The sequence below is a fragment of the Indicator indicator genome, chromosome 20 (assembly GCF_027791375.1).
Source record: "Indicator indicator isolate 239-I01 chromosome 20, UM_Iind_1.1, whole genome shotgun sequence".
Classification (NCBI taxonomy): Eukaryota; Metazoa; Chordata; class Aves; order Piciformes; family Indicatoridae; genus Indicator; species Indicator indicator.
In genome coordinates this window covers 4,145,157-4,167,392 of record NC_072029.1, presented here as the reverse complement: position 1 = coordinate 4,167,392, position 22,236 = coordinate 4,145,157, and the positions used below count along the sequence as shown (strand labels likewise).

At 46.9% G+C, this 22,236-nt stretch overlaps 1 protein-coding gene across 1 annotated transcript in view; it reads right to left on the bottom strand.

Annotated features, from left to right (window-relative positions):
- The window catches only part of LOC128973652 (macrophage mannose receptor 1-like), a 51,038-nt gene that overhangs the window by 4,476 nt on the left and 24,326 nt on the right, over window positions 1-22,236 (bottom strand). Inside the window, exons 14-27 of the mRNA XM_054390011.1 lie at window positions 22,136-22,223; window positions 20,845-20,989; window positions 20,345-20,380; window positions 20,087-20,256; window positions 18,073-18,140; window positions 15,955-16,055; window positions 14,560-14,702; window positions 12,840-12,954; window positions 10,995-11,143; window positions 8,289-8,391; window positions 6,393-6,625; window positions 4,795-4,960; window positions 3,419-3,571; window positions 2,514-2,630 (exon numbers count right to left, since the gene is read on the bottom strand). Coding sequence (XP_054245986.1) covers window positions 2,514-2,630; window positions 3,419-3,571; window positions 4,795-4,960; window positions 6,393-6,625; window positions 8,289-8,391; window positions 10,995-11,143; window positions 12,840-12,954; window positions 14,560-14,702; window positions 15,955-16,055; window positions 18,073-18,140; window positions 20,087-20,256; window positions 20,345-20,380; window positions 20,845-20,989; window positions 22,136-22,223 — 1,787 coding nt within the window. The remainder of the gene's footprint in view (window positions 1-2,513; window positions 2,631-3,418; window positions 3,572-4,794; window positions 4,961-6,392; window positions 6,626-8,288; window positions 8,392-10,994; window positions 11,144-12,839; window positions 12,955-14,559; window positions 14,703-15,954; window positions 16,056-18,072; window positions 18,141-20,086; window positions 20,257-20,344; window positions 20,381-20,844; window positions 20,990-22,135; window positions 22,224-22,236) is intronic.

The following is a 22,236-nucleotide window of genomic DNA, read 5'->3' as shown; positions in this document are numbered from 1 at the left end:
ATCCAAGATCAGTGAAGATGCTTTAGGAGAGCTGAATCAATTCACTTTCCAGCCAGAATCAGCTTTCTTTTATAACAACTCATAGAATCATAGAATCACAGACTCACAGAATGTTAGGGGCTGGAAGGGACCTCCAAAGCTCATCCAGTCCAACCCCCTGCCAGAGCAGGAGCACCTAGAGCAGGTCACACAGGAACACATCCAGGTAGGTTTGGAATATCTCCAGAGAGGGAGACTACACAACCCCCCTGGGCAGCCTGTTCCAGGACTCTGTCACCCTCACAGTGAAATAATTCTTCCTCCTGTTTCCATGGAACTTCCTATGCCTCAGCTTCCCCCACTGCCCCTTGTGCTGGCATTGGGCATCACCCAGCAGAGCCTGGCTCCAGCCTCTGGGCACTCCCCCTGCACATCTTTAGCACCAGCAATGAGGTCACCCTCAGGCTCCTCCTCTCCAACTACAGAGCCCTCAGCTCCCTCAGGGAGCTTGTGAGGAAGATGTTCCACTGCCTTCATAATTTTTGTGGCTCTGTGCTGGACTCTTTCAAGCAGTTCCCTGAGGTCCTTCTTGACCTGAGGGGCACGTTCCTTGCTCCTCTCCTGCTAAGGCCAGTCAGGTGGGAATAGTTGCATCCCTGCTCCCTCAGAGCCTGCTTTCACAGTAGCATATCCTGCTAGAACTCATCACTGCCTCAAAGCCACTTCCTCTGTCCCCCCGCCTGCAGCTGCTCTCGTGTCTTGCCTCTGCTGGCCCTGCAGGTGGCAGTGGAGTCAGGCAGCTCAGGAGCAAACCGCTGCTTTTGTGCTGGTAGTGTTCAACCGGAACAGATCAACCTGATCCACTGTGCAGCAAGATTTCTGCTGTTGCTGCTGGGGACGGACAGGCACTTGGGCAGCCGTGGTCAAGGCCATCACTGTAACCCCATCTAGACTCACTCTGGTGATGTACCCCCACAGCCTGCCAGGAAAAACAGGCTTCAGAATTACAATGACATGGGAAACAGGACTGAGTCTACAAACAAACAAATCCCCCAAACCAAATCCAAACACAAAACCCAAAGCAAACCAAATAATCCAAACAAAACCCACAAAAACCCAGTGACAACAAGAAAAATCCAAACCTAAAGCCCAAAGCAAACCAAAGCAAACCAAAGCAATCCAAACAAATCCCACAAAACCCCAGTGACAACAACAAGAAAAATCCAAACCCAAACCCAAAGCAAAACAAAACAACTCAAAGACCACAAACAAAAATCCATCAACAACAATGAAACAAACCCAAAATAAAAAAAAAACAAAGCAAAGCAAAACAACCAAAACAAATAAATCCCCCACCCAAACAAAAGCCACAAACAAAAAACATCGACAAGGACAAAACAAATCCAAACCCAACCTGCAAAACCACAAACAATAGCAAAACAAAAAAACAAAACAAAACAAAACAAAACAATCCAAACAAAAACCACAAACAAAAACCCAGTGACAACAACAAAAAAATCCAAACCCAAACCCAAAGCAAAACAAAACAAAACAAAACAAAGCAACCCAAACAATGACCACAAACAAACAAAAGCCCATCAACAACAATGAAAAAAAAAACAAATCAAAAACCAGAGCAAAGCAAAACAACCCAAACAACAAAAAAACACAAACAAAAGCCACAAACAAAAGCCACAAACAAAACCCCACTGACAACAACAAAAAAATCCAACCCCAAAACCAAAGCAGAGCAAAACCAAAACAACCCAAACAAAACCCAACTGAACAACCAAAACCCCATCGACAACAACAAAAAAATCCAAACCTGAAACCAAAGCAAAACAAAATCCACAAAGAAACAAAACCCCCACTGACAACAGCAAAACAAACCCAAAGCCAAAGCAAACAAACCAAACAAAAGTCAACCAACCCAAACCTCACTGACAACAGCAACAGCAAAAAAAAAAAAAATCCTGAAATTTAGATTCACAGAAATCACAGAAGCACAGAATCACAGAAAATATCCAGCTGGAAGAGACCTCCAAGATCATCCAGCCCAACCTTTGGCCCAGTTTAGGGGCAGTCCTAACCCATGTCCCTAAGTGTTGCCAGGCAGCTCAGATATCTGCTATCCCTTGAACTGTTCAGAAGTCAATTTGAGTAGGAGGCTATCTCAGCTTGTAAGTACAAGATGAGGTTTTTCTGACCTGAATAATGCTGGTTAAAGCCCAAGTAATTTGAGTTTAAAAAGGAACAGGGAATGTTTAAAACACCTCCTGCAGTGATAAGCTAGAACCTGTTCCAGACTGTAATGGACTCCAATTACACTACAGGTACACGAAAGTTAGGCTTTGTGGTGACCTCTCTCTCAAGTATTTTAGCAGGAAATCTGTTAAACATTTAGCAGTTGGTTTATCTCTGATTGTTTCTTTAATATTTAGTATTAATATTTGACATGCTAATGCTATTTTGTGTTGGATTAATTACCCTTCTTTTTTTTTTTTTCATCTGAGTGTGAACCGTGAAATAATTACCATCAACGTTTTGGAAGAGTCCTATCCACATTTTTCTGAAGTCATTTGATAGTGTGGACAAATGAATTAGGAGAAAGTTCATTTCAGCAGAATCTTCTATGGAGACCAGAGAAGCACCTAAAGAAAAGCAATTAAATATTAAACGTATCCTTCCAGCAGGATTTGCCATTAGAAATTAATTCTCTCAGTGAACAATCAGGATGCTTGGTGATCAGATTTTTCACATGGTAGAAGAGCTTGAATTGGAGTTACCTGGAGCTTAGAACTGCTATACATACACACTCATACAGCCACAGAGTCATCAAGGCTGGAAAAGACCTTTAAGATCAATCAGTCCAACCATAACCCAACTACCATGACCACTGAACTCTATCCTGAGGCACCACATCTACAGCTTCTGGAACACCTCCAGGCATGGGCACTCCACCACCTCCCTGGGCAGCCTGTCCCAACCCCTCACCACTCTTGCACCAAAGAAATTGTTCCTCCTCTCCAACCTACCCTTCCCCTGGCACAGCTTCAGCACATTTCCTCTCATCCTAGCTCTGGTGACTTGGGAGAAGAGACCAACCCCAGCCTCACTCCAACCTCCTTTCAGGGAGCTGCAGAGAGCAATGAGGTCTCCCTCAGCCTTCTCTTCTCCACACTGCACAGCCCCAGCTCCCTCAGCTGCTGCTCCAAACCCCTCAGCAGCCTCAGTGCTCTTCTCTGGACACCCTCCAGCCCCTCAAGGTCTTACCCTGTGGCACCAGACCTGACCCCAGGACTCAAGCTGTGGCCTCAGCAGGGCCCAGCACAGGAGCACCATCACTGCCCTGCTCCTGCTGGCCACACGCTCAGCTCTGGATTAAAAAACCAAACACAAAAACCACCTGTGCAGCAGCCTGGCACAAGAAGGCCCTTACCCATCTGGATGCAGGTCATGGAAGCATCAGGCCAGCTTTCCTCAGAGGTGGTGTGTACGTAGTAGCAGTGACCACGGAAGGGAATCCAAGATCTGCCACGCTTCGGTTCGGGACACTTGCCAGGAAGCTGTGGCGGTTCAGTAGGGATTAACTCTATTCAGAAGACACAGGTTTTAAGAACCCAAGGGAAACACAGAATCGCAGAATTGTCAGGGTTGGAAGGGATCTCAAGGATCATCCTGTTCCAACCCCCCTGCCATGGGCAGGGACACCTCACACTACAGCAGGTTGCTCACAGCCACATCCAGCCTGGCCTTGAGCACCACATGCGAGCTGTGAAGTATGTCAGCAGAAGCCTCCCAGTATCATATACATGTGACAAATCTAAATTAATCATTTTGGCTGCTACATTGACTAAGTTTATCCCCCAATATCACAAAAGATACTTTTACAAGTAAAAATATATCATTAATATATCAATAATTAGGCTAAATTTGATGAATTCTGCACTTCTTGACCAAATAAAAAGGTGCAGAAAAGGGTTACTGCAGGTGGCAGGAGGTATTGCACTTGTCTTTGTGATGTGTGTGTGCTGAGTGACTTGTAAAACATAACACCTACTGCACCTGGATCACAGGCTCACAGGATGTTAGGGGTTGGAAGGGACCTCAAGGAATCTTCCAGTCCAAACCCCTGTGAGAGCAGGACCATAGAATCCAGCACAGGTCACACAGGAACACATCCAGACAGGGCTGGAAAGGCTCCAGAAAAGGAGACTCCACAACCTCTCTGGGCAGACTGTTCCAGTGCTCTGGGACCCTTACAGTGAAGAAGTTCTTCCTCATGTTGAGGTGGAACCTCCTGTGCTGGAGTTTCCATCTATTGCCCCTTGTCCTATCCCAGGGCACAAGAGAGCAGAGGCTGTCCCTGTCCCTTCCCTCCTAACCCCCAGCCCTCAGTTATTGATAGACATTGATCAGATCCCTCTCAGTCTTCTCCTCTCCAGACTAAACACCCCCAGGGCTCTCAGCCTCTCCTCCCCAGGCAGTGCTCCAGTCCCTTCAGCATCCTTGGAGCCCTCCCTTGGACTCTCTCCAGTAGATCCCTGTCCCTTCTGAACTGGGGAGCCCAGAACTGGATGCAATATTCCAGGTGGGGCCTCACTAGGGCAGAGTAGAGGGGGAGGAGAACCTCCCTGCATCTGCTGCACCCCAGGATCCCTTTGGTCTTGGCCATAAGGGCACATTGCTGTCACCTGGGAGCTCCCAAGTTCCCAGGACATACAATCGTTGCATCTGTGGGGATGCTAACTTCAAACATAGCCATCAGTTTAAACTCCAGCCTCCCAAATCTAACATCTCCCATGGACAACTTACCATCAGATTGCTTACAGAGAGAGAAAAAGGTCTCATTGCAAGAGGCTGTCTTCCAAAACCCATCCAAATCTAAGTAGACACAGGCTGTGTTCTTGTTTGGCTCCCCACTGGCCCAGTTGTAATACCTGCTCCTCCTCCTGTCTGACCATACATACTGACCATGAGTCTGAAAGAAAATGGTCATGAAGCTTATTGTCAAGGATCAGGTGGGAAGAACACCCAACTTGTCCTTCAAGGTATGTCAAAATATGGGAGAATCAGAATCACAGTTTCTGAGACAGCATTAATTATCATGGAATCACAGAAGTGTCAGGGTTGGAAGGGACCTCAAGGATCATCCAGTTCCAACCCACCTGCTATGGCCAGGGACACCTCACACTACAGTAGGTTGCTCACAGCCAACAACCACCCTGGCCTTAAAAACTTCCAGGGATGAAGCTTCCACTAACTCCCTGGGCAACCTCTTCCAGTGTTTCACCACCCTCATGGGGAACAACATCCTAACATCCAATCTGGATCTCCCCACTTCTAGTTTTGCTCCATTCCCCCCAGTCCTATCACTCCCTCACATCCTAAAAATTCCTTCCCCAGCTTTCTTGAAGCCCCCTTCAGATCCTGCAAGGCCACAATGAGGTCTCCTTGGAGCCTTCTCTTCTCCAGATTGAACATCCCCAACTCTCTCAGTCTGTCTCCCTAGCAGAGCACCTCCAGCCCTCTGCTCATCCTCGTGGCCCTTTTCTGGACACCTTCCAGCACCCCCAGATCTTTCCTGGAACAGAGGCTCCAGAACTGGACACAGAGCTCCAGGTGTGGTCTCAGCAGAGTGGAGCAGAGGGGGAGAATCACCTCCCTTGACCAGCTGGCTATGCTTCCCTAAATTCCATGCCTAAATTCCTTAAATTCCGTACGCTAAATTCCATCCCTTGCTGTGGTGGGTTGAAAATTCCCCTCCAACATTAACTTTGCCAGACCAGCTCAGTTGAAAGTAAATGGAAGCTGTATTTACAAGCAAAAACTACAATGGACTGCAATGAATGTGTACAAAATATACAATATTTACAGGGATTTACAACTAAGAAACAGCACAAGGACCACCCTGGCCAAAGACCAGGGGAGCTAATAGCTTCTCCCTCCCTGCCTCCCCTTTCCCCCCTGTACAAAAGAGACAAGAGACAGAAACAGAGATATTAGACTTAGCCAAAACAAGGCAGCCAAGGTCAAGCAGAAGCAAGTTAGTGTCTCCCAGAGCAAAGAAGAAAGAGATGAGAGAGGGATTGTTTTGGGAACCAAACCTTATGGGAGATATCTCTCCAATGGATTGCTTAGAACTATCATTATATTCCTTTTTTACACCCAACAGTGATTTATTTACATTTTACTACTTTCTGCTCAAGATCTGTGAAAATTTTTAAAGGCATAGCCTAAAACTACCCCACTTGCTTCCATAGCAAATGATCTGATTGTACTCACTCAAAGAGACTCAGGTGGGAGCAGGCAGCCCCCATGGCAGTGGATCCTGCCAACCTCTGAGCTGACTCTGGCTGACCTGTGCTGAGCTGGGGTAGCAGAAGTGTGTCACAAGCATTCGTGGGACTCACCGTGTTGCTGCTAAGACCAATCCATGCAGGTTCCCCATGCTTTAGTGTTTGTAGCCAGAGGTAAGCTCCAGCATAAGGATCCAGAACGCTGGCAAGCTCTGCAAATTGCTCTCTGCAGTTCCTCTCTGCCTCTTGCCAGGACATCTTGTAGTTGATGAGTGCGTAGCGCTCGTCGCCGTAGCGGTTAAAGCCAAACAGCGGCACTGCGGCCTGGGACTGTGGCAGCTTGGGGTCTGCAACAAGCAAGGGGAGAAAGGCAAGTCAGACACTTGGGATGGGTTAGACAGAGAGAGAGAAGGCCTGATCTGCTGGAGCAGTCAAGAAGTGTAGAGAGGCAGGAACACCACATCAAGATGTGTCCCAGCTGTGCCTGCGGTGATGAGAGCTCTCATTCCGTCGTCTGTGGCTACATTTTCTCATCCTTCTCAGAAGGGCCTTTGAGCACAAATATCTGTATCATCTCCAGGAACATGCCTTGTAAGCTCTGGGTATTCCCAAACCATCCTGGGATGATGTGGGGAGTTAAAAGGAATAATTCCTCCATTTCTCCCATGCTGTGTTAGCATTTGCTTTAGTTCTGACAAGGCAGAGGGTACAGCAAGCAGCCTATGAGCAGGCAGAGGGATGCAGCTGCTGCTGCTGCAATGGCCTGGGTAAGAGTATAAAGGAAATCTGGTAGAGCAGTGCTTGACACAATCACAGAACCACAGAATGCTGGAAGGAACCTCAAAAGCTCATCCAGGCCAACCCCCCTGCCTGAGCAGGAGCACCTAGAGCAGATCACACAGGAACACATCCAGGCAGGTCTTGAATTTCTCCAGAGAGGGAGAGTCCACAACCCCCTGGGCAGCCTGTTCCAGGACTCTGTCACCCTCACATGGAAAAAATAATTCCCCATTTCCACAGAACTTCCTATGCCTCAGCTTCAACTACTGCCCCTTGTGCTGGCACTGGGCATCACTGAGAAGAGCCTGTTTCAAAATACAGAAGGTGAAGCTCTTTTAGCAGCAGAATTTCAGTGATGAGGAATTTGCCTGTGTAAAGACAAGGAACTGTTCTCTCTCTTCCCCACCTGCTTACCAGAATATGATGATTCAGAACTTTATTTACTTACTTATTGTCCTAGACCTTAGGATAGGAAAGGTGGAGAGTTTTCTTTAAAAAATAAAATGTGCTCCTTTTTTAAAAATGGTCCATGGAGTATCTGATACTGACAGGCTCACAGGATGTTAGGGGTTGGAAGGGACCTCTGGAGATCTTCCAGTCCAACCCCACTGCCAGAGTAGGGCCAGAGAATCCAACACATGTCACACAGGAACACATCCAGACAGGGATGGAAAGGTTCCAGAGAGGGAGACTCCACAACCTCTCTGGAACCTCTCTGGGAGCCTCCTCCAGGGCCTGTGACCCTCACAGTAAAGAAGGTCCTCCTCATGTTGAGGTGGAACCTCCTGTGCTGGAGTTTCCATTCATTGCCCCTTGTCCTATCACAAGGCATAAGTGAGCAGAGGCTGTCCCTGTCCCTTCCCTCCTAACCCCCAGCCCTCATATATTGCTAGACATTGATCAGATTCCCTCTCATTCTTCTCCTCTCCAGACTAAACAGTGCCAGGGTTCTCACCAGCTTCTGCTCCAGTACCTTCATCATCCTCATAGCCCTCCCTTGGACTCTTTCCTGCAGATCCCTGTCCCTCTTGAACCGGGGAGCCCAGAACTGGATGCAGTATTCCAGGTGTGGCCTCATCAGGGCAGAGTAGAGGGGGAGGATAACCTCCGTTGATATGCAGTTTACTTCCACTTAAAGACAGGATTGAGTTTGGGAAAGTCACCTTTAACTCCTCTTTTACATTGTCACAACAAATCAGCTGCACTAGAAAGCAATGCAAGAAAACTCACCAGAATTTTTCTGGCAGATGTAGCTCTTGCTTGTTTTGCACTCCTCATCTTTCCATTTCCCTGCCTGTTCAATGGGGCTCTTAATCAGAAAGACACAGTCATCCTGCAGAGGAAAGGAGATGAACAAGGAAAAGCTGTGGAGAGTCAAGGGAACCTTCCTGCCTCATCTGCCACACACAGGTGAATCATGAAGGTCATAGAATTGTCAGGGTTGGAAGGGAACTCAAGGATAATCCAATTCCAAGCCCCTTGCCATGGCCAGGGACACCTCACACTACAGCAGGTTGCTCACAGCCACATCCAGCCTGCCCTTAAAAACCTCCAGGCATGAGGCTTCCACCACCTCCCTGGGCAACCTCTTCCAGTCTCTCACCACCCTCATGGGGAAGAACTTCTTCCTAACATCCAATCTCAGTCTCCCCACTTCTACTTTTGCTCCATTCCCCCCAGGTCCTATCACTCCCTGACACCTTAAAAAGTCCCTCCTCAGCTTTCTTGTAGCCCCCTTCAGATACTGGAAAGCCACAAGAAGGTCTCCTGGGAGCCTTCTCCTCTCCACACTGAACAGCCCCAACTCTCTCAGTCTGTCTCCAGAGCAGAGCACCTCCAGCCCTCTGCTCATCCTTGTGGCCCTTCTCTGGACACCTTCCAAGTCACATCCACACAAACTCATGTAGGCAATGGTCAGGAGCAGCAACATGGCATTAAGCAGTGACAGCTCTGTCCCAGGGAAGTTCACAGCTGGATGATGGAAGGAGAGGCAAAGTGCAACACAGGGGCAGGATGTGGGATGTGTGGAATCTCTGGGTATCCCCTGGATAGGTGTGTGTGTGTGTCAGCCTGTGCTACCTTTGGCCCACAGGACATTTCAGCTCTCTTGCTGCTTTCCTGGAGGTCATGGGGAAACTCTCCTTCAGCTCTGAAGCTTGTATGGAGAGCTGAAATCTTCTTCCTGCCACACTTCAGCACTAGGAGCCAATGTTGTCACCACAGTGCAGTAATGTAGAGGTAGTGGTCAGGCACAACCTTTTGTTAGGACTGCAGTTTGGGCTCTTAACTTCTTCCTTTTCCTACCACAGCATAAGAAGCTGCTGCTTGGCTTTCTGCACCAGTAGGCAGCAGCTCTCCCCATCTCATATTAACATAACTTCATCCTGCCTTGGTGAGACCACACCTGCAATACTGTACCCATTGTGGGCCCCCCCTGTTCAAGAGAGAATTGGGGGTTGGAAAGGACCTCCAGAGATCATCCAGTCCAACCCCCTTCCAAAACAGGTTCACCCAGGGCAGATCACACAGAAAGACATCCAGGTGGATTTGGAAAGTCTCCAGAGAAGGAGACTCCACAAACTCTCTGGGCAGCCTGCTCCAGGCCTCCAGCACCCTCACACCAAAGAAGTTTCTCCTCATCTTCAGGTGGAACAGTCAAAACCCATCTGCACGTGTTTGTCTTTGTCCTGTCACTGGGCACCACCAAAGAGAGCCTGGCCTCTTCATCCTGACCCCCACCCCTCAGCTATTGATAGACATTGATCAGATCCCCTCTCAGCCTTCTCTTCTCCAGACTAAACAGCCCCAGGACTCTCAGTCTGCTCAAGTCCCCTAAGCATCCTCATAGCTCTCTGTTGGACTCTCTCCAGCAGGTCTCTGTCCCTCTTGAACTGGGGAGCCCAGAGCTGGACACAGTACTGCAGGTGTGGTCTCAGCAGGGCAGAGCAGAGCAGGAGGAGAACCTCCCCAGACCTGCTGGCCACACTCTAGTTTCACATAATGCTCCAAAACCTGTGTCTGGATTCACAGAGAAGCAGCTACAAAGCTGTGTGAAGGCTGATGCCCCACCTGACTGCTGTGCTTTTCAAGGAGCAAGGTTACAAAACTCTTCATAAAGGAGACTTTTCTAGCAAAGACAGTGGTAGCTCCACAGACAAGACCAAGTGCAAGGTCCTGCAGCTGGGTCGAGGCAATCCCAAGCACAAATCCAGGCTGGGCAGTGACTGGCTGGAGAGCAGCCCTGAGGAGAGGGACTTGGGGGTGCTGGGGGATGAGAAGCTCAACAGGAGCAGTCAATGTGCACTTGCAGCCCAGAGAGCCAAGCAGAGCCTGGGCTGCATCAGGAGAAGTGTGGCCAGTAGGGCAAGGGAGGTGATTCTCCCCCTCACCTGGAGTACTGCATCCAGTTCTGGAGCCTCTATTACAAGAGGGATATGCTGGAAGGTGTCCAGAGAAAGGCCACCAGGATGAGCAGAGGGCTGGAGCACCTCTCCTATGAGCACAGACTGAAAGAGTTGGGGCTGTTCAGTCTGGAGAAGAGAAGGCTCTGAGGTGACCTTCTTGTGGCCTTCCAGGATCTGAAGGGGACTACAAGAAAGCTGGGGAGGGACTTTTTAGGATCTCAGGTAGTGATAGGACTAGGGGGAATGGAATAAAGCTGGAAGTGGGGAGATTCAGACTGGATGTGAGGAAGAAGTTCTTCCCCATGAGAGTGGTGAGAGCCTGGAATGGGTTGTCCAGGGAGGTGGTTGAGGCCCCATCCCTGGAGGTGTTTGCAGCCAGGCTGGATGAGGCTCTGGCCAGCCTGATGTAGTGTGAGGTGTCCCTGCCCATGGCAGGGGGGTTGGAACTGGATGATCCTTGTGGTCCCTTCCAACCCTGACTGATTCTATGATTCTATGAGTCTATGATGTGCTGAAGATAGTTGGTGCTTGCCTTGCTGTAGTAGCTGCGGGAGCCTTTAGCCCAGTTGGTGTAGGAGACTGGGCTGCCATCTGTCCACAGGTAGGTGTGCTCTTGGTTGATGTCATTCAGCCCAATCCAGGCATCAGTCACTGCCTTTTTCAACAGAGCCATGAGGGAAGCTGAAGGAAAAACAAAGGCAAGTTGTACAAGGAGGGACAGGAGCACACCTTGCCCGATGTGACTGGCACCAGCAGCAGGAGTTTGGGTGTTAAAAAATGATAAGAAAATAATAAGAATAAAATAATGTAAGGAAATAGTAAGGTTTAAATAATAGGATAAAATGATAAGAATAAAATAATGCAATGAAATAGTAATGTTTAAATAATAGGATAAAATGATAAGAATAAAACAATGCAATGAAATAGTAAGGTTTAAATAATAGGATAAAATAATAAGAATAAAATAATGCAATGAAATAGTAAGGTTTAAATAATAGGATAAAATGATAAGAATAAAAAAATGCAATGAAATAGTAAGGTTTAAATAATAGGATAAAATAATAAGAATAAAATAATGAAACAAGAATCAAGTAATATAATAAAATAAGACAATAAAATAATAAGAAAAAATAGAATAGAATAGTAAGATTTAAATAATAGGATAAAATAATAAGAATAAAATAATGAAAGAAGAAGAATCAAGTAATATAATAAAATATGACAATAAAATGATAAGAAAAAATGTAATAGAATAGTAAGATTTAAATAATAAGATGAAATAGTCAGAATAAAATGAAATAATGAAAGAAGAAGAATCAATTAATAGAATAAAATATGACAATAAAATAACAAGAAAAATATCAAAGAATAGTAAGATTTAAATAGTAGGATAAAATAATAAGAATAAAATAAAATAATGAAAGAAGAAGAATCAAATAATGTAATCAAATATGACAATAAAATAATAAGAAAAAATATAATAGAATAGTAAGATTTAAATAATATCATAAAATATTACCAAAAAATAAAAATAATTAAATAATAGAACAAAAATACTGTAATAAAATAGTAAGGATTAAATAATATAATTAAAAATAAGAACTAAATAACGTGCATTTAAAAAAATAATTCATAGAATCATAAATCAACCATGTTGGAAGAGACCTCCAAGATCACCCAGTCCAAGCTATCACCCAGCCCTATCCAATCAACCAGACCATGGCACCAAGTGCCTCATCCAGGCTTCTCTTGAACATCTCCAGGCATGGTGACTCCACCACCTCCCTGGGCAGCACATCCCAATGGCAAATCTCTCTCTCTGTGAAGAGCTTCTTCCTAACCCCCAGCCTAGACCTCCCCTGGCACAGCTTGAGGCTGTGTCCTCTTGTTCTGGTGCTGGTTGTCTGGGAGAAGAGCCCAACCCCCACCTGGCTACAACCTCCCTTCAGGTAGCTGTAGACAGCAATGAGGTCTGCCCTGAGCCTCCTCTTCTCCAGGCTAAACACCCCCAGCTCCCTCAGCCTCTCCTCACAGGGCTATGCTCCAGACCCCTCCCCAGTCTTGTTGCCCTTCTCTGGACATGTTCCAGTACCTCCCCAGCTTTCTTGGAGCCCCCTTCAGACACTGGAAGGCCACAGGAAGGTCTCCTCAGAGCCTTCTCCTCTCCAGACTGCACAACCCCAACTCTCTCAGTCTGTCTCCAGAGCAGAGCAGCTCCAGCCCTCTGCTCATCCTCGAGGCCCTTCTCTGGACACCTTCCAGCACCTTCTTGTAACAGGGGCTCCAGAAATACTACCAGAGCATGCAGAAGCTGCACCATCTGCCTTCACCTGGCTGTCAGGAATTACTTAGTCTCAAAAATCTTAGCGCTTCATACCTTGTGTTTCCTCTTTGGAGATGGTAGCCAGGTTTCCTCCAAGACTAATGCAATTGTTCCTGGCAGTGTGCCACATCAAGGTGTCGTTGTCATTAAGGCCAAACAACTTGAAACACTGGAAAAAAAAAAAGAAGAAGGGCTCCAAATCTGTTTTAATTCCTGGTGAGGGCTGTTGTGGCTTGGATTTGCATCCCAGCTAACTGGAAATCTACCCCTGGACTAAATTTGCCACACTAGCTCAGAAGTCTGGGAGCAAAGTGAAATTATATTTACAAAAGTGGATTCAATATCGAAGTATAAAAGGCAATAGACATATACAAGGTGTATTTACATATATTCACAGCTCAACAGCATTAGAAGTACCTCCTGCTACAGACTCCCATGCCCCTGGCAGCCCAGAGGGCTGTATGAACAGCCATCCAGTTGTCTCTGCCTCTCCCTTCCTCCCTGTACCTCAGACAGTCAAAACAGAAGACAGCTCAGACTTCATGCAAGGTAAGAAATAAGGCAGTCAGAAGCAAAGCAGAAGAGGCAGCCTGGAGAGGAGGAGAAGAAGAAGAAGGCAAACTTTGTGTTTCTAAACTAAATAGGAATTTGCAGAGCCAATGAAATGCTATTTGCTCAGCCACTTAGAAAAATTCGCCCAGCCCCTGGACTGAATTCTCTGAAAGAACCTAATTGTTATTTACAATTTAAGCAGAGCTTAGAACTGTCGCAAAGGCATAGCTGTCAGTGACAAACAAATAAACTGGATATTTTGAGGGAAAAAAAGGGGAGATCAGCTGCTGTAATAGTCTGTAGGTCTAGCTTGCCTTTAGCAAAGAGAAGATCTGTACTAGAAAAGCCAATAGAATATAACCCCTAAGATTCAGGCACTTAGAAGGATTATGTCAGGCTAATGACTTAAGCAGAAATTATGTCAAAGATTCTCAGCTCCCTCAGCCCCTCCTCTAGCCCAGGGGCTCCAGGCCCTTCTCCAGCCTCCCTGCCCTGCTCTGCACAGGCTCCAGCCCCTCAAGGTCCTTCCTGCAGGGAGGGCCCAGAGCTGAACACAGCACTGCAGCTGTGGCCTCCCCAGTGCTGAGCACAGGAGGATGATCTCCTCCCTGCCCTGCTGCCCACCCTGCTTCTGACCCAAGCCAGGATGCCATTGGCTTTCTTGGCCCCCTGGGCACTGCTGCCTCATGGTCAGTGACTGCCACCCAACACCCCCAGGTCCCTCTCCAAGCTGCAGCTTTCCAACCACACATCCCCAAGTCTGGAGCTGCCCATGGGCTTGTTGTGACCCAGGTGCAGGACCTGGCCCTTGGCCTTGTTGAACTTCATCCACTGAGCCTTGGCTCATGGCTCTCACCTGTCCAGATCCTGCTGCAAAGCTTCCCTAGCCTCTGGCAGATGGACACAGCCACCCAGCTTGGGGTCACGGCAAACTGACTGAGGGTGCACAAGGAACTCCACACAAGGAAAGCTGCTCAGTCAGCCTGGGCACCACAAACACCAGCAAAAATATAAGCTGAAGTTTTCTTCTTGCATGTCTCCTCCTTCACAACTGCTGTGGTCCCTACAGAGACTGTACCTCCTGTTTCAGTGATCACAGTTAACTAGACATGATCAGAACATTGTGACACCTGAAAACTCTGCTGCAGCTGAAAAGCTGAACCAAGGATAGTTTTCATTCTGCTGTTTTTGAAGTACAAAGCATTGGCACTTCATACTGCACCTTGTTATCCAAGAGGAGCCAGTCCTCAGGACAGCCACCCTTTGGTGGTGCTGAAGTGGGAGCAGCAGTTGGCCGGACAGTCGTGTTCAGCCTCTCACAGATGAATAACTCAACACTGCCACAGTTCAGATCATTCCACCTGCCTGAAACCAAATCAGAACAGAAGGAAAACAGCTGAAAGGGAGATGAAAAGTGTCCTTTCCTAAAGCAAGCCTGTCACAGGAAGGAGAACTAATCACAGGAGTTGTTTTTCTCTCCCCTGGAAATGATGAAGTAATTTCTATGTATGTTCCTCGGAAATATTCAGGTTTCCAGCAACACTCAGCATCTTCAGATTTTGTCTGAGAACAGAAATATTTCAACAGGGCAAAACCAGAGACCCAGGGGAGGTTTATTTCAAATGTTCAGTTCACCTCTCTACCAGCATCACTCTGCCTGTGTAAGGTGCACTTGGCACATCACTACCTCAGCTCCTCACAATCTTAGAGTCTTCTGGGTGTCTTTTCCCCCCATGGGGGTGTGATGGAAGAATATAGCATTAAGATCATCATCCCCATTGTATGGATCAGGAGTGAATAAGGAAAAGGGATTCATTTTGTTAGCTTCAGGCAGTTCCATGGTAATTACCTTCAGCATGGCTGATCACAGCTTATGTGTGTCATTGTAATTCAGAGTGTCACAGATTGCATCACGTTGGAAGAGACCCTCCAAGGTCATCTTCTCCAACCCCCTGCAGGCAGCAGGGACATTTCACACTAGAGTAGGCTGCCTAGGGACACAGCAAGGCTGATCCTGAATGCCTCCAGGGACAGGGCTCAGCCACATCCCTAGGCAACCTGTTCCAGTGTCTCACCACCCTCACTGTGCAGAACTTCCTCCCGATGTCCAACCTAAATCTGCCCTGCTCCAGTTTCAAACCACTGGCTCTCATCCTATCACCACAACCCCTTCTAAACAGTCCCTCCCCAGCATTCCTGTAGGTCCCCTTCAGATATCGAAATGTAGCTCTAAGGTCTCCTTGGAGCCTTCTGTTTTCCAGGCTGAAAAACCCCAACTTTCTCATTCTGTCCCCATAGGAGAGGTGCTCCAGGCTGGATATTAGAAAATCTTTCTTCCCTGGAAGGGTTCTCAGCCATTGGAATGTTGTGCCCAGGGCAGTGCTGGAGTCACCATCCCTGGAGGTGTTTCAGCAGTGTGTGAAGCTGATGCTTAGGGACATGGTTTGGTGTTGAGCCTGCAGTGCTGGGTGGAGGGTTGGACTGGATGAGCTTGGAGGTCTCTCCCAACCAGCTGTGTTCTGCTATTCTATAATATCATCCTTCACCCAGCCTCGCACATGCAACCCTCCCAAGCTTTTACCACCCCACGCAGACTGGGTGTTGTTAGAACACTCACCTGTTTGGGTATACATGACGACACAGTTTTCATCATTATTTGCAAAGTTCGGTTCATTTGGAGCCCAAGCAACATAGTTCACTGGACTTCCATCCATCCACCTGAAAGAAGCAATGTGCGGGCAGAATAATTCCTTGTTGGAATTGATACTTCAATATAAAGGACAGAACAGAGCTTTGTATTTTAGGTTTCCCTATGTCCTAGCTTCCAAACACAAGTCCTCTGTGAAACAAAGCCAAGACTTCCACTTGGAACCAGTAAAACATCTCCATACTCCAGCTGCCTACTCTGTTGACCTGGGCTAAGTCTCAACAAATCATCCAAACTGATAGTCCCAGCCTTTCTTGACTTCCAAGTATTGATAGCCTGCAGGAAACACATCAATGTCTCACTGGGCTGAACTTTCTCTGGAGCACAGAAACGGAAGCCAGAGCCTACATCAGTAATTTTCTGGGTCCAAAAGCAATAACAGAAGATCCTGTAGGGTAAGGGAGAGCCTTGAGCCACGTGCTGGGGTTAAACAGAGGAAACCTTTCTTGTTCTGCAGCTATTGCTCTCAGTTGTGCAATAATAATTCCCCAGTTTGGTGAGCCACAAATTTATTCTCAAAGAGTAGCCAAGGAAAAAGTGTAAAAGTCACAATGTGCTGGAAAAACTCAGGTGGGGAATCTGCCAAGACTGGGAGAGAGCCTTTGGGCATCAACCCCAGGGCAATGTAATGTTTTTCTGCTCTTGAAGACCAGGCAATTGCATTTGTGATTTTGCAAGCAAACTTAAATCAGGAATTCACCACCTGCTCACACTTGCACATCTCCTGAGCCAAGCAGGAAAAACACAGTAGGTGATAAATGGGGGGAAAGAATATAAAGACAAATAGTGGCACTATCATCCAGCTGGACAGGGTGAAACTAGTGAGGGAGCAAGGGTGGATGGGACAAACAAGTGTGTTCTGAGCAGTGGATGTGAGGCAGGAAGCAGGAACTCCAGGAGAATGAGAATATCCAGTCTCTGAGGCAACAGAAGAAAGGATGAAATGAAGAGGCTGAGACTCATCTGACCAAGCTTCAAATCCCAGCAGAAGACAGTAGAAAATGGGAGGCAGGAGGTGAAAAACTGCAACAGAAGAAATGTGTCTGTAACTTATCTAAGGCTCCACAGGACATGCTCAGGGCACTCTGTTTCCAAAGACACTTGTAAAGCAGTGATCACAGAATCACAGAAGTTTAGGGGTTGGAAGGGACCTCCAGAGATCATCCAGTTCCAACCCCCCTGCCACCTCACACTACATCAGGTTGCTCACAGCCACTTCCAGCCTGGCCTTAAAAACCTCCAGGGATGAGGCTTCCACCACCTCCCTGAGCAACCTCTTCCAGTCTCTCACCACCCTCATGGGGAAGAATTTCTTCCTATCATACTCAGTCTCCCCACTTCTAGTTTTGCTCTATTCCCCCCAGTCCTATCACTCCCTGACTCACTAAAAAGTCCCTCCCCAGCTTTCTTGTAGTTCCCCTCAAGTACTGGAAGGCCACAAGAAGGTCTCCTGGGAGCCTTCTCCTCTCCAGACTGCACAACTCCAACTCTCTCAGTCTGTCCTCATAGCAGAGCAGCTCCAGCCCTCTGCTCATCCTCGTGGCCCTTCTCCGGACACCTTCCAGCACCTCCAGATCCTTCCTGGAACAGAGGCTCCAGAACTGGACACAGAGCTCCAGGTGTGGTCTCAGCAGGGTGGAGCAGAGGGGGAGAATCCCCTCCCTGGCCCTGCTGGCCACACTTCTCCTGATGCAGCCCAGGCTCTGCTTGGCTCTCTGGGCTGCAAGTGCTCACTGCTGGCTCCTGGTGAGCTTCTCCTCCACCAGCACCCCCAAGGCCTTTTCTTCAGGGCTGCTCTCCAGCCAGTCCCTGCCCAGCCTGTGTCAATGCTTGGGATTGCCCCAGCCAAGCTGCAGGACCTTGCACTTGGTCTTGTTGAACCTCCTGAGGTTGGCTTGGGACCAGCTCTGCAGCCTGTCAAGGCTGTAGGCAGCTTGTGCCAGTCATTGAACTTCAGGGGTCCTTTACAGACAGCCCTGCCAAATACTGACATTGTAGCTCTGACCAACCTCAGCAGCTTTTACTTACCGGAAGGTCTTGTCCAGGCTCACACTTAAGCCAATATAAAAGTTGCTTTCCCGGTTTTTATAGAAAATCTAAACCACAAAAAAAGTAAAAAGAAAAGAAAAACCAAAAATTTAATGAGCTGTAAGAAAAGAAGACTCCAAATACGAGGAGCAAACCCTCAGAAGCTGCTTTAGTTTCAGCTGTAGAGTTGCATCGTATTCAATGAGCAGGGAGTTGTGTGTCTGAATTGAAAATGCAGAATTTCCCTCCAAAACAGAATAATTTTAATGAGCTGTAAGGAAAGAAGATTCCAAATAGAAGGAGCAAGGCCTCAAAACCTGCTTTAGCTTCAGTTGTAGAGTTGCATTGCATGCAATGAGCAGGGAGTTGTGTGCCTGAATGGCAAAATTCTGAATTTGCCTCCCAAAAAACAATAATTTTGATGAGGTGTAAGAAAAGGTTTCAAACAAAAAACAACAAAGCTTCAGTTGTAGAGTTGCATCGTATGCAATGAGCAGGGAGTTGTGTGCCTGAATGGCAAAATTCAGATTTTTCCTCCAATTACCAGTATTTCATTTTATTTAAAAACAAAACAAAACAAAAAAGGAAAACAAAACAAAACAATAAAAATAAACAAAACAAAACAAAAAACGAACCACACACACACATAAAAGAAACCCCAACCAAAAAACCCAAACAAAACTGAACATCAGATGGGATGAGATGAAATGGAGCAAGAAATATGTTAAGAAGCTAAGAATGAACTCTTATGCAGGCTATAAAATAAAACAAATAAAGAGTAAGAGCAGAGTGAGAATTTATGAAGGCAGAGCAAGAATTTGCCAAAAGGCCACAAATAAATGGTGAGGTTTAGTCATTAACCACATGGAAGAAAGGATGGAAACATATCAAACTGTTTCCAAAAGAGTCTATCATCATCTGGTTCTTCTCTTCCTATCAGAAAATATTCTGCCTTAAACCTTTTAATGAAAATCTGAAATCTGTTTTGATAAAAAAAAAAGGGTGGGGGGAGGACAAAGCTTTTCTTGGGCTCTCTGAAGGGAATGAGCAGGAAAGCAAAATGGACTCAGGAATTGTAGCTTTCAGCTAAACAAAGGAAGGGTTTGGAAAGCTGCATCCTGAGAGTGTTGCTGAAAAAGAAGCTGAGGAGTTGTCTAAATGCAGCAATTGATCCAAAGAGTGACTATGGTGAAGCTCCCAGGTAAATGCACCTAGGAATCATTCTATGGATGAGAAGCTGGAGTGTGGGCAGTGTGAGCTTGCAGCACAGAAGGCTAATGGCAGCCTGGGCTGCATCCAAAGCAGCATGGCCAGAGTGGAAGAGAAGGGATCCTGCCCCTCTGCTCTGCTCTAGGGAGACCTCACCTGCAGTGCTGTGTCCAGCTGTGGGGCCCTCAATATAGGAAGGACATGGACCTGATGGAGCTGGTCCAGAGGAGGCCAGGAAAATTGTCAGGGGATTGGAGCAGCTGTTCTATGAGGGCAGGCTGAGGGAGCTGGGGGTGTTCAGCCTGGAGAAGAGAAGGCTCCAGGGAGACCTAATAGCAACCTGCCAGTACCTGAAGGGGGCTACAAGAAGGCTGCAGAGAGACTGTTTGCAAAGGCCTGCAGGGACAGGACCAGGGGCAATGGCTTCAAACCAGAGCAGAGCAGATTGAGATTGGATGTGAGGAACAAGTTCTGCACCATGTGAGGGTGGTGGAACACTGGAACAGGTTGCCCAGGGAGGTGGTTGAGGCTCCATGCCTGGAGATCTTCAAGGTGAGGCTGGACAGGGCTCTGGGCAACCTGACCTAGTTGGGGATGTCCCTGCTGACTGCAGGGGGGTTGGACTGGATGAACTTTGGAGGTCCATTCCAACCCAGACCATTCTGTGGTTCTATGATTCTAGGAGAGGTGGCACTGATATTTTGTTTTTTATGATGGGGACCACTTTCAAGCATCTCACTAGCCACCTGAAAAAGGTGTCTGGGTGCATTTTGGGTGCTTTTTGGAAGTAAAACATATTTCTTACATATTTCCAAAGGAAAGTTCTTTCACTTTCACTCTCAATGACAGCAAGATCACCACCATTCTTCCTGCAAAAATCCCGGGCTTTTTCCATAGGCATCGACTCCTTGCTGAAGTAGTATTCCTTGTGTTTATGTATGATCCAGTCATCCTCACTAACAATATATTCATCATCTGCAAGGGAGAGCAGTGGGCAGTCTGTCACAGCAATTCCCATCTTTACATGGTGAGTTATTTCTGTTATTGGGAGGGCAAGACTTACTGAAGGTGGAATTAGGCTCTGGTTTCAGTGGAGCTCCTGTAATGTAAATCCAGATTTGAGTGCATTGCATCTTCCAGACATCTCTCCATTAAATACATTTATGCACTTCTTAGCATTTTAATTCCAAGTCATGAAATCACCCTGAAGGGTTACTCAATATGTTTATTTTTGTCAGAGAATTTCTCAGAATATCTGACAAGCAAAGTGCTGCGCTCAGCAAAATACCAGGGCACAGCTGACCACAAGCTAAGCCTTCAGAAACCATGCCCAGCTTTGGGCTGCTGTATTTCACTTTCTTGACGTGTTTTAACCACATCTGAAGCTCACACATGCATCTCATGGAGGAACTCAGAGTTCCAACTGATTTTGTTTAAATTCATAAGTGTTTCATCGTGCTTGAAGGCACAGCTGGCTGTAGTATGTGCAGACAGCATGCTCTGGCCTGGCAAGGGTGTTCTTATCTATCACTAGAAGTGGCATAAGGAAGAAAGTGACCTTACCTTTTTTTATTTGGCAGACATAGTCCTCCATATGTTCACAGAACAAATCATTCCAGTTCATGTTGTCATAGCCATTAAACACACCACATTTTTCATTCCCATCGTAGTTGTTGGGCTCTCCACTTGACCATTTCTCAAAATTTACCTACAGTGGGAGCACAGTTTTGTTACTCTCTTCTTTTTGAATGTGAAACAAACCTGTTATAACCCTGCTAAGGAAGAACAGCCTTCCTTTGATTTCATGGTGTCTTGGTTTGAGCTGAAACACCTCCAGACTGAGGACAGAAGGAATTTACCCCAAAGGAGTAAACAAACACACACAGAATTGGAGGTTAAATAGAAATACTATTTACAAAAGTAAATACAAAGGTACTGTGGCAGGTTTAGGCTGATGCCTAGGAAATTTTTCACAGATGGAGTAGAAAGTGGTAGAATATCAATAAATTACCATTGTATGTAAAAAAGGAAAATGATAAGGTCTAACTAATCCCTTTGGTCTGATAACTAACATGAAGTTAGTTGTATAAACTATTTCTGTCTCTATTTCTTGGGGGTGCTGGTGCTGCTTGCAGTCCAGAAGGCAAGTGGCAGCCTGGGCTGCATCAAAAGCAGCGTGGCCAGAGATGGAGAGAGGGGATCCTACCCCTCTGCTCTGCTCTGGGGAGATCTCACCTGCAGCACTGCCTCCAGTTCTGGTGTCCCCAGCACAAGAAGGACCTGGAGATGCTGGAGAGGGTCCACATAAAATGCTCAGGGGGTTGGAGCAGCTCTGCTACAACAGGCTGAGGGAGCTGGGGGTGTTCAGCCTGGAGAAGAGAAGGCTCCAGGGAGACCTAATAGCAGCCTGCCAGTACCTGAAGAGGGCTACAAGAAGGCTGTTTGCAAAGGCCTGCAGGGACAGGACCAGGGGCAATGGCTTCAAATCAGAGCAGAGCAGATTGAGATTGGATGTGAGGAACAAGTTCTGCACCATGAGGGTGGTGGAACACTGGAACAGGTTGCCCTGGGAGGTGGTTGGGTCTCCATGCCTGGAGATCTTCAAGGTGAGGCTGGACAGGGCTCTGGGCAACCTGATCTAGTTGGGGATGTCCCTGCTGAGTGCAGAGGGGTTGGACTGGATGAGCTTTGGAGGTCCCTTCCAAACCAAACCATTCTGTGATTCTATGAAAACAGATTGGGTAGTAAAGACTTGACATCACTTGTGGCTTTTATAGGAGGAGCTGTGAGAGTTTCTGCTAAGATATAGATGGAAAAATAGAGGAAAAGATGGAACAGAAAATTATTTACTCACTGGTGAGCCATCACTCCATACAAATCCACCACTGGAATCCAAAGCACTTAAACCCATCCAGAAAGAGCTATGAAGATAATCTCTGTCTCTGAATGATTATA